Source organism: Muscardinus avellanarius (genome assembly GCF_963383645.1).
Source record: "Muscardinus avellanarius genome assembly, chromosome: 9".
Lineage (NCBI taxonomy): Eukaryota > Metazoa > Chordata > Mammalia > Rodentia > Gliridae > Muscardinus > Muscardinus avellanarius.
Genome location: NC_137795.1, coordinates 96774626 through 96785976, shown reverse-complemented (window position 1 = coordinate 96785976; position 11351 = coordinate 96774626). Strand labels below are relative to the sequence as shown.

The following is an 11351-nucleotide window of genomic DNA, read 5'->3' as shown; positions in this document are numbered from 1 at the left end:
GTAATGTTATTAAGACCATTCCTATTACATAGAAGAGGCTCTTCTCTGTTAGCTATTTACCTATTTAATTTAATCTATATGTTTCACAGTTAAACATGGCATGGTCATCATAAAAGAAATATTTGTTATATAATGTAGTCTGTGAGTATTTTCAAAGGTCTGCTTGGTCTCATATTACTCAGGGGAATGGGCACCCATGACTTCTATATGTCCCTGTATAAAGCCAGTGATTCTGATTTGCTCTATTATAAAGGCTGCTGCCTCAGGGTGAAGGCCCTAATTACCAATTGGCCAAGTTGAATGGGGCCAATGCAGGTGGATTAATAAAAAGCCTTAGAAGAAAGCTGAGATATACCACCTTTTTTATGAGCATGTGTATTAGATAAACTGAGGAACACATGGGTTGCATTTTTAACAGTTTGCTAGCAGAATATGAATAGAGGAAAGGTCACAGACATGGATCAACTGCCATCTCTAGTCACATAACTCTAAAAATGGAACCCATGGCTTTGTCTAGATCATATAGTGCCACTAGAATTAGCCCTGGAAAAGTGCTCTGTAAGCCTCCTGCCTCTGGGTCCATTGTCACTTCTCGGCAGCAAAGCAGGACCATTCTGTTCTCCTGAGAGGTGAGAGTAGATGTGAGCAGGGCAGGTCCTGGAGAACTTCTAAGCCAGAACATTTTGCAAAGCGCTGTACTTTAAGCTCTTCGTTTAATTTTCTACATGCCTTTAGTGGAGGAAAGCAATCCCCCAGGTCCTTGAGAGTCTCACTACCCTTCTTAATGTGCATAACAGAGAATTATTTGAAATATGGGAAACTAACATATCCAACTGGTTATCTTACATTCCAGGTTATAATTATTTCCTAAATGGCTAAGGAATGACTTACTAACACTTTATTTATTGAGAAATAAAATATAGGACTGAGAGATTTTTCTCTTCTCATTCTCTTTCTTTTGTACATTTTTTCTTTTCCTTCACAGATATTTTCCTTTCATCTTTCTCCATTTCTCAATCTCCTTTCACTATCTCTTCTGTATAGAAAGCACAGTACATATGAAATATTAAGCGCTCTGTGTGTGTGTGTGTGTGTGTGTGTGTGTGTGTGTGTGTGATTGTGCACAAGGAGGAAGAAAACAAGAGGCTAGGAAGATGGCTGCCCCAAATTGTCCTTGCACAGTTGGGTGGCCTAAGACGCTCATGACAAACTTAGCAATCATAGTGTCTCAAGCCCCACAGAAAGGCTCGCTCAAGGGAGCTAGCTACCTTCAGCTGGGTCTGGCTGGCTCTGCCATTTATCCTTTCTGGATATGCCTCAAAACAAAGTGTCATTGTAAGACAATGCAACTGAATAGCACAGGATTCTCTTTTAGGTCTTTGTAGACAACCCTTCGCTATTTCTTCCTGACCTCTTGCCCCACTGTTCGGGGATGAGAATGCACACAGACCCCTTGCCTCTAGCCACTCATTCCTCTTGCTCTGTTTCCTAGGCAGTATTGCATGACTCCTTTCCCATCCCCCACTAGTTCCCAGACATTCTCATTTCCCTGGTGCCCCCGGAAAAAATCATAGAGCCATTCCCTGCTTCTCTCTCATTCTTTACATCCTGTCTTCCCCCAGTGACTACAAGGCCTCTGAGTCCTCTTTTTTTTTTACATCTCTTCTGATTATAACTTACTGGGTTATTCATCCTCAAGCTACCTTTGTGAAACTTCATAAAGACTCTTGTCCTAAAATATTGCAGTTTGAAGAACCCATTTTCATTTTCTATTGTTCAGTATTGTATGAACCCAGACTCTAGCCCCATTTCCCGACCTTGCTCTCAGGCTGCCACATGCTGCTTTTTTCCTCCCACCACCACGTCTTTTCTCACACAAAGACAACTGATCCCCTCCATCATTTTGGCTCTCATTCTGTGAATCATCTCTAGCCATCTTGGGTGGTCAGCAGAAGGCAGCGGCCCAGGCTACAGAGCTAGACGAAGAAAGGAGCTGGGTGTGTATACATAAGGACGTCAGTGCGCAGGAGCACAGAGGTAGAGAAGCTGCTCTTAGATTGGGTGGTTAGATTTGTTGGAGATGCAAGAACAACTAAAGCACTAGGATGCAGCTACCAGATGCAGACTCTTTCTGCTTGAGACAATGTGGAGCCAACCTAGGGAAGGTTAGTTTTTAGGTTTTTTAATATTATTATTATTATTATTTTGGTGGTACTGGTGGTGGAACCCAGGGGCTTTCTACCTCCGGGCTACACTCCCAGACCTATTTTTACATTTTTATTTGGAAACAGGGTCTCCTAAGCCAGCGCGCGCGGCTGGCTTCAAACCTGCGTGATCCTCCTGTCTCTGCCTCCCAAGCGCGGGGATTACAAGCGTGCGCCACCACGCCCGGCTCCATTGTCTCTTTTATAAAGACCACTTTTATTGGATTAGTGGCCCATCTTACTCCAGTGTGTCTCACCTTATCTAGTAATACTTATAAGATCCTGTTTCCAAATAAGGTCACATTCCAAGGTATTGGGGGTTATGAAATCAATATACACTTTATTTATTTATTTATTTATTTATTTTGGTGGTACTGGGGATGGAACCCAGAGGCTTTCTACCTCCGGGCTATACTCCCAGACCTATTTTTATATTTTATTTGGAAACAGGGCCTCACTAAGTTGCTGAGAGCCTCACTCAGTAGCTGAGGCTGGCTTCGAACCTGTGCGATCCTCCTGTCTCAGCCACCCAAGCGTGGGGATTACAAGCGCGCACCCCCACGCCCAGCTGGAAGGTTAGTTTTTGTACTTTTCTCCCTTCCTCACTCTCTTGGGACAGATATTAGAGCTTAGAATTAAACAGGGGGGAAAAAGCAACTGAGCATGTTTTAGCTTCCTTGGGCTGTTCGATACCCACAGACCCTCGCGGGAGCAAGGTGAGCCTGCAGCCATCTCTACAAGTGATAATGCAGTACGAGTGGTCCTTCATCTCTTTGGCTTTTCTCCGTGTCCTCTGAGGCTGGAAACACTTGTGGTTTGCTGCATTACTCTTGTTTTATGAGCGCTGAGCTGTTATCCTTGTTCCGGATTCTGCTTGAGCTTCTTTTTGTGTGTCTGTTTCTTGCAGCTAATAGAAAGCTATAAAAATGGAGGCAGCCTGCTAATTCAGGGACCGGACCACTGTTCACTTCTTCACTACGCAGCTAAAACCGGCAACGGGGAGATTGTGAAATATATCCTTGACCACGGTGAGTAGGTGCAGTGAACTTGCCAAAGATCTTTTACGCAGGTGATAGATGGCAGGATCTCCGCCGACATTCACGCACGCTGACTTCAGGATGGTAGAAACACTCACCAACTTTAGATGGGCCTTCCTGCTTTTCTGCGTCAGCCAGCATGCCAGACCATGGACACACATGGTCCATCTTAATCAAGCAATTAATAGAAACCACTTCCATATGGAGCTCCATATAGGCATTTGGGGGGGGGCTAATTATTTTTTTTAATAAAGGGAAAAATAAATGCAGCCTTGGCCTTATTTTTTGAGGCTTTTTTTTCTTCTTAATAAATTAGTTGGGATCAGCTACCTAATCCGTATTAGCAATTGCTTATCCTGAGGTTTCAGGAGTCTGATTATTTTTTCCACCTTTCTAGTTTCTTGCTTGTTGCTGTTTGTCTCTCATTCATGTTTCGCAGTCACACTTCATTCTCTCTGAAAATGCCTGATACTGCCATGTCTTTTGTGGCAAGCTACATTCGCTTTCCAGAAAGTTCCCTAACTGGGTATCTAATCTGATGTTAGAGCACTTGCTAGACATAGTAATCACTACAGCGTCTGCCTCTGAAAGCCTGTTAGAAGCATGAATACCTATGACAAGTAGCAATTTCTGGTCATGATGTTTAGCTCCTCATATGGACATGTTTCCAGGAATAAAGAACATGAATATGGAGTAATCTGTCTGGCTTGGCTGAAGGGAGAAAGAGTGAAAGAGTGTGCTGCATGTCTCTGCAGGACACACAGAGACCCTGCAAGACAGAGCTCTAACAGAGAGCTTGTTGTTTACTCCCTTTGCACCCAAATTCAGGTTTTATGTAGATAATAAGCATATTCGTAAAGATTCACATTAATTTTTGGTCCTCTTCCTGGGCATCTCAGCAAATATGCCTTATTCCATTCACTCATTCATTCATTCAACAACTATTTGTGGAGTTCCTGTTAGGAACTGCCTGTTACCTACCCTCCCTGATCCCACACACACACACACACACACACACACACACACACACACACACCATAGGCAGTGTTTTCAAGTGATTACAGGCTAAAGAAAACATGACCATATGCACAAAGAAGTTTAAAACAAAGCCGGGCGTGGTGGCGCACGCTTGTAATCCCCGCGCTTGGGAGGCGGGGACAGGAGGATCGCTCAGGTTCGAAGCCAGCCGTGCTGGCGTAAAAGACCCTGTTTCAAAAATATAAAAAAATATATTTTTTTTATATTTTCCTCTGGGAGTTTAGCCCAGAGGAAGAAGGGCTTCCAGGAACCCCAGTACCACCAAAAAAAAAAAAAAAAAAGTTTAAAACAATCGATCGTGTGTAGATGTTTTAAGTGCTATGATAAAGCCACAAATAGATAACATAGCTGGCATTTGTCAGGCACATATTACTTTGCCAATGCCTGTACGAAGCACACACCACCATTTAATCTTCACGAGGATCTCCTAAGGTAAGTGTTAGACTGTCAGCCAAGTCAGACTCCCTTTCCTTTGTCTTCAGCGCCTTCTCAGTGTGAAGAGTTTGCTCGAGCCCTTGGCCTGAGCTATGGTGAAAAGGATGGTTTAGGAAGAGGAAAGGCTGCTTAAGGGAGAATGGTGGGCCTGGGAGGACTGCTTCCTCCTTATAGACTGGGCTGGATAATCCCAAACCTGTCTGTCTTTGAAAGCCTGGGCAGGTGAGATGTTGAGTCTGCAGTATGCATTGATCCATCTTCTACCCACCTGCTCATTCTACCTCCTGTACTTAAAGACATCCCTCATTGGGCATTAGTAATAAATAGTGGCATGACTTTAGTTGCCACACCTCTCCACTCACACATAGGTGTGCTTGTGCATACACACACACACACACACACACACACACACACACACACCATAAGTGTGTTCCATTTTCCACGATGACTTTCAAAAGCTACTAAGAAAAACAGTCAAATATTAGAACCCAGCACCATGAGCAATGAATAAAGCCCAAACACCTTTATGTTATTGTTTCTTCCTTTTACAAAATAGTTCTCAGAAGCCAGGCACAGTGACACACACCTGTAATCCCAGTACTTGGGAGGCTGAGACAGAAAGTGCACCGTTTCAAGGCCAGCCTCAGCAACTTAGCAATGCAGCCCTCAGCAATTTATACTGGCTTCAAAATAAAAAATAAAATGGAGCTGGAGATGTAGCTCAGAGGTAGAATGCTCCTGGGTTTAATCTTCCAGCACCAAAAAGAAAAAAAAAATAGTAGTTCTTGAGATTGCTACTGCACAAAGCTCAGGAGGTCAGCCTCAGATGTAAAGTCCCATTTGATTTCCTCTTAGATGGTGTACTTTCTAGCTGCTGCTGTCTTGACCATTCTCCGTCCTCTCTCATGTTTCCTTTTAGCCTGTAGAGTAAATGTTGACTTGCCTTCCTTCAGCCTTCAGTGTCCTCTGGAGTTAGATAAGAAGTTAGTCATCAGCTGGGCGTGGTGGCGCAGACTTGTAATCCCTGTGTTTGGGAGGCTGAGACAGGAGGATCGTACAGGTTCGAAGCCAGTCTCAGCTACTTAGTGAGGCTCTCAGCAACTTAGTAAAACCCTGTTTCCAAATAAAATAGGTTTGGCGGTGTAGCCCAGAGGTAGAAAGCCCATGAGTTTCATCCCCAGCACCACCAAAAAAAAAAAAAAAGAAGTTAGTCATCTATTTGAGTGAAAGGACAGTCCAGAAATGGCTCTCTCCTTCTTTCTTTACTTTTCTGGAAGAAGCAGTATTTTGCCCCTTTTTCTAGGATCCATTCTGAATCAGCCACATCGCTGATGAGACTGTAGGCATTTGTGGATGCTCATATTTAAGATGAATTCTTTCACGTTCATCTTCACTAAGTCTGGGGCTCTCTTCTGGGGTAGCTGGGAAGGTCAGAACACCTGAGCCTTTCTGTTCATCTGGCCCTTTTCCCTTAGATTTTTAAAAAGCATAGTACTTAAGAGAGTCCTGCAGGACATCTCAAGGTTTGGCAGGAAAGCTCTGCACCATCTCTACTCCATTTTCTCGGCCAAAGCAAGTCCAGTGGCTGAGGCTAGCCCAGACCCGAGAGGTGGAAGGATAGACCTCGCCTGATGGAGGAAGCAGGGATAGTTTGTGGCCCTACTTACTCTCCATCCTTCTCAATTTAAAATGGTGCCCTGCCCTCTCCACGTCCTGAACTCACCTGGACTCCTTCCGAGTTCTGCTTTACTTTACTATTTTCTGGGTCTTAAGCTAGTATTGCCAGGCTTAGCAAAGAAAAATGCAGGTGACAACATCCTTAGCAGCCTTCTTTTTTAGCATGAGGCTATACAGTGCAATATTTGAGATATACTAAAAAAATAAAAAAGAAGAAGAAGAAGCCAGGCATGGGGGCACACACTTACAATCCCAGCATTTGGGAGGCTGAGACAGTGAGACAGGAGGATTGTGGTTTGAGGACAGCCTCAGCTACTTAGTGAGGCCCTTTGCAACTCAGTGAGACCCTGTTTCCAAAAAAAAAAAAAAAAAAAAAATAGGGCTGGGGTATAGCTCAGAGGTAGAATGCCCCTGGGTTCCATCACCAGTACCACAAAAAATTAAAAATTAAAAGTGAAAGAAACATCAGTATACCCTCTCCTCTTCTCTAAGACATGAATCTTAAGGAATGGGATGCTTCTCTAAAACAGAGGCTTTGGCTTTTCCTTACTGCCTCTTTTATTATTATTCTCTGCCTCATGTAGTAGGACTTCTAAAAGTGCTTTTAATCTAAGCTCCCAGGACTTGCTGTGTCGAACCTTAAATGCACATCAGTACTCCAGTTCTTTACCAGAAGCCAAATCCATCTGCCATGTGCGTCTCTTGGAGTTTTGATCAAGGCCTGACATCCCAATATGAAATTAGTTTCTTATTGATCTGCAGTATCTTTTACAGAGGAGACCCACCAAATGTAGCTCTCTCTCTCCTTAAAATTATAGGACACAAAGGAATTCATTTTTTTAAAGAACAATGCTTTTTCCTCCCAGCATTTGGTTGGAGTTTATAAATTGGCTTTATATTTATGCTCATGTAAAAAACACTCCAGATTTCAAGATTCACAGTTATTATTTTAACTTACTCACAGGCAAACAGTTCCCAAGGTCTCAGAAGACATCTTGTGCCCGCTCTGCTCCATTGGGGTCTCTTATTGGCAGGAGATACCCGGCAGAGGCTATAAAGATGGGTGAATACATCCATCTAGTTTCTGTAAAATAAATTCTTATCACTATCTGCAGTCCAAGAACCACTGCATTTTTTGATGGCTGGTAATTTTTAGCCTTTACCGTTATCGTTAAATAACGGAAACCTCAAATGCAATCAATCTTTATTGATATTAGTTTTTATCAGCCTGACAGATATTGTCAATTTCATTCTTATCATCCATCCCATCATTTCTATTTATTCAGGAATATGGATGTAAAGTCTTTTGACATAGCCAAATTCAACTGGCTCCAGAGAAGCTAAGTGCTTCAGATAAACTGTTTGCTTTTTAATGCTTTTAGTTGCGGGTACAATTTATATTAACCTGTGCATTTTGAAATTGAAAGCTATCGCTGCAGAACCATTCATCTCTTTTAAAGTATAGAAGCCCCTTTAAATTATAGTGTTTTTGAAGTCAGAAACAAGTAAATGGAAAGCATGACCCTTTCTCTACCCTGTAATCACCTGCTTAATGGGATCTCTGCTGATTGAAATCATCTCTCCTAACTTAGTACTGATGATAAGTCTGAAATTCCCCAGGCTTGATTTAAAGAGAAAAAAAAAATAGCCTTTTCTAAAGAAGGCTATCTCAAGAAGGCTGAGATTTGGGGACATAAATTATGACATTGTAGAGAAAAATAAGAGGCAGAATTGCCAGACATATATCTGATGAATTTGTTTTTTTGTTTGTTTGTTTGTTTGTTTGTTTGTTTGTTTGGTGGTACTAGGGTTCCTGGAAATTCTTCTCCGGGATACACTCCCAGACCTATTTTATATTTTTATTTGGAAACAGGGTCTCTTACACCAGCAAGGCTGGCTTCAAACCACTGTGATCCTCCGGCTATCTGATGAATTTGAATTCATGTAAATAAAAATAAATTTTTTATGCTATGTTAGAGATCAAGAGAGTATATGCCTCCTCAGTACTAATCACTGAATGCTACAAATCTCTTGTCCTCTTTTTTAATTTTTTTTGCAGTTTGGTCTATGTCTTTCCTGTGACTTCAGACACTATGAATCCTAAACATTGTTCAAAGATCCAACTTGGCCTTTATGAACAGAGGTTCGAGGGGCCAGTGGTCCCTGATCACAAGGGGCCTGGCTGGGTTCTCTAAGTGGCCCTTGACTTGTTCTATTCTAACTCCTCTGAGCGTTTTCTCCCACTGATTTGCCTCCTTCTGCAGTGGATGTTTAGGGTAAGGAGTGTGTCCCACAATCAGGACGGTGCTTCCTGAGCCAGGGCAACTGAGAGACCCCTTATCCTCCCAGACACAACCCCCAGCCACGCATCTCTCTTCCAGGGCAGCTTTTAAAACGGCCCAGAACTGTGGGCCATGCGATGTGTGGTGTGTTCTGAGCCAGTCCCCGGCGGCGGCCTCTTCCTTTAGACTTCCCTCATACACACAACATGCTGCCTTCCTTTATGAAAAACTGGAATGTAGGCACTTAGAGGGCTGAAAAGAGAACAGAGGAGGAAGAGCGGAAGAGTGCTAACAATTCCAGAGACTGGGCTGAGGCTGAGGATGCGGGATTCCAGCTGAGTGTCCCCAGAGTGGTTCCTGCTTTTCAACTCCTTTCAACCATCACTTCTGCGGGCTCCCTCCCCCTCGCTTACCCCTCCCAGAGACTTTTGTGCTGTTCTGCTCCCTGAGCGGCCTCACATTTTGCTGCTTTGTTTTTATTCTCCCCACGCCTACCCCATTGCCTCCCACTGTTTTTCCTGATAGAAATCTCACTCATGCATTTCCTTTTTGATTTCAATGGGCTATATTGTCTCCCCTCTTTTTCTTTGGCCTTCAATCTTTCTTTTTCTTTTGTTTTTAAGCCCCCCCTCCTTCTGCCTCTGGTCCCAGGGAAGAAATGACCACCTTCCTGCTGGGACAGGATGACAGTGCCCCTAACATTCCCAGTGCCAGCTCTCCCCACATCTGCGCGGCCTTTGTCCAGGGGTAGAGGAGGATTTGGAATGGTCTGCTGGCAGCGTCAGGGAGACTAATGGGAAATGAGGTCCTGGGAGAGGGAGGCCATGGGGAGGTGGAGGGATTGCAAAGGGGATTTAGATGCATCCGTGTGGGAAGCAAATTGAAGGATGCGTGTTACAAAAAGCGCGTCATATATAATACAAATACAGGACAGATGATGAAGTCGTATCAGCTAGGATCGGGGTGGCCAACGGAAGAGCCCATGGTCAGCAAACTTGAAATTCGGGAAGCTCTACCCCGTACCACAGCATCCACTTTCTCATTTAGATAGATTGGCGAAGTTTTGCTTCCTTTTGCGATCATTCCCAGAACTCAGCCTGCATACTGATGTATATGTCCCCTCAATAGATTTTTTTTTCTTTGCCTTAATTTTCAGATCATTTTCCTCCTAGCATAGTCTGTTGAATCTGTGTTCCAATTATGGACATTTCTCTGGGAAAAAAAATTGTGATATTGTCTTGGCTCCCAAATGTTTTTAAAATGTCACTCATATGTTCACTTAAAAAATTAATTTGGTCTCAGGCACTTTTGAGGAAAAAGTAATGGTCAGTGCTAACAGTTATTATTCCAGATGCTGAATGTTTGAGCACATTTATTTTATTTTATTTTTTTATTTTTGGTGGTACTGGGGATGGAACCCTTCTACCTCCGGGCTGCACTCCCAGACCTATTTTATATATTTTTATTTGGAAACGGGGTCTCTTAAGCCAGTGCGGCTGGCTTCGAACCTGCACGATCCTCCTGTCGCCGCCTCCCAAGTAGGGGGATTACATGCGTGCGCCACCATAATGTGCTGTATTAGCACATTTAATTCTTGCAATGACAACTCTAAACAGTAAGTTAGATCTCTTGTCTCCAATTGACAGTTGGTAAAAACCTGTAGCATGGAGAACTTGGGTTATTCGCCCAAACTCTTACATACATAGGATATGGTCTCTGCCCTTCCTCTTCCTAATGCTAGCAAGGGACATAGTACTCAGGTAGATAACCATGAGGCAGGTTAGCTGCATGTGAGTTTTATACACTGGGTTCTGGTGACAATTGGTACAAAGTTCTGAAGAAGTGGTGAAAGTTTCCTGAATAAATTGGTACCTGTCACCCTTCAGAAGAGACTTTATAGTTGCTTTCTGGTGCAGCTCAGTTGCAGGATGGAGCATGGGCATTCTGGCATAGCCTAGGGCATTCCATACAGAGATACAGGATTTCTCTTCATAGTTTGGGAACAGTATTGAGTTTGAATTCTCTGGTGCCAATTGTATTTCTTAGAGGAGATAGCATAGTATCCAAGATTAAAATGCATGTGTATATAAAATGAGTCCCAAAACCCAAACACTGCTCGCTGATTGATGTACACCGAAGAAATTCAACTGTCTTTATCTGTTCTCTTGTCCTTCTTTTTATCCCTTTCCTTTATTGAGACAACTCAAATATCCCATCTTCCCAAGGATCATCTTCCCAAGATCCTAGGTGCTATTTCTTATGCATTTTATCTTTCAAGAAAATTTCTGGTACCTCTGTTAATTATTCTTGTTTCTCTGGCCATTTCTTCATCCAAATTTTACAAGGGCACTAAACAGCACATTCACAGCTAAAGGCCCACTGCCCTTAGAGTGCAATACAAACCAGCAGGGAAATTACAGCCCTGTATTAGGACATACCTGGCATCCATTCTTTTGTGTCCTACTCTGAGACCCCTACCCCCTTTTGTTAACACAATGCAAACACAGGCCTTTGAAAGCAGGCTCAAAACATGACGACAGAGCTGCCATCTTTCCCTCTTCTTCATTGGCCATGTGCTTTCCTGTGCTCAGAATGTCCTAAGCTTGGGCTGGGGATGTAGCTCAGTGAAGAAGCATTTGCCTAGCATGTTTTGGGCCCCACCACCGTATAAAAAATGT

At 43.2% G+C, this 11351-nt stretch overlaps 1 protein-coding gene across 3 annotated transcripts in view; it reads left to right on the top strand.

The window, feature by feature from the left end:
- The window catches only part of DGKI (diacylglycerol kinase iota), a gene marked incomplete at both ends in the record, with an annotated part of 483096 nt that overhangs the window by 462775 nt on the left and 8970 nt on the right, over positions 1–11351 (top strand). For all 3 annotated transcript variants that reach the window (XM_080700835.1, XM_080700834.1, XM_080700836.1), the window contains one exon: positions 3112–3232. In XM_080700835.1, the coding sequence (XP_080556961.1) occupies positions 3112–3232 (121 nt within the window). The remainder of the gene's footprint in view (positions 1–3111; positions 3233–11351) is intronic.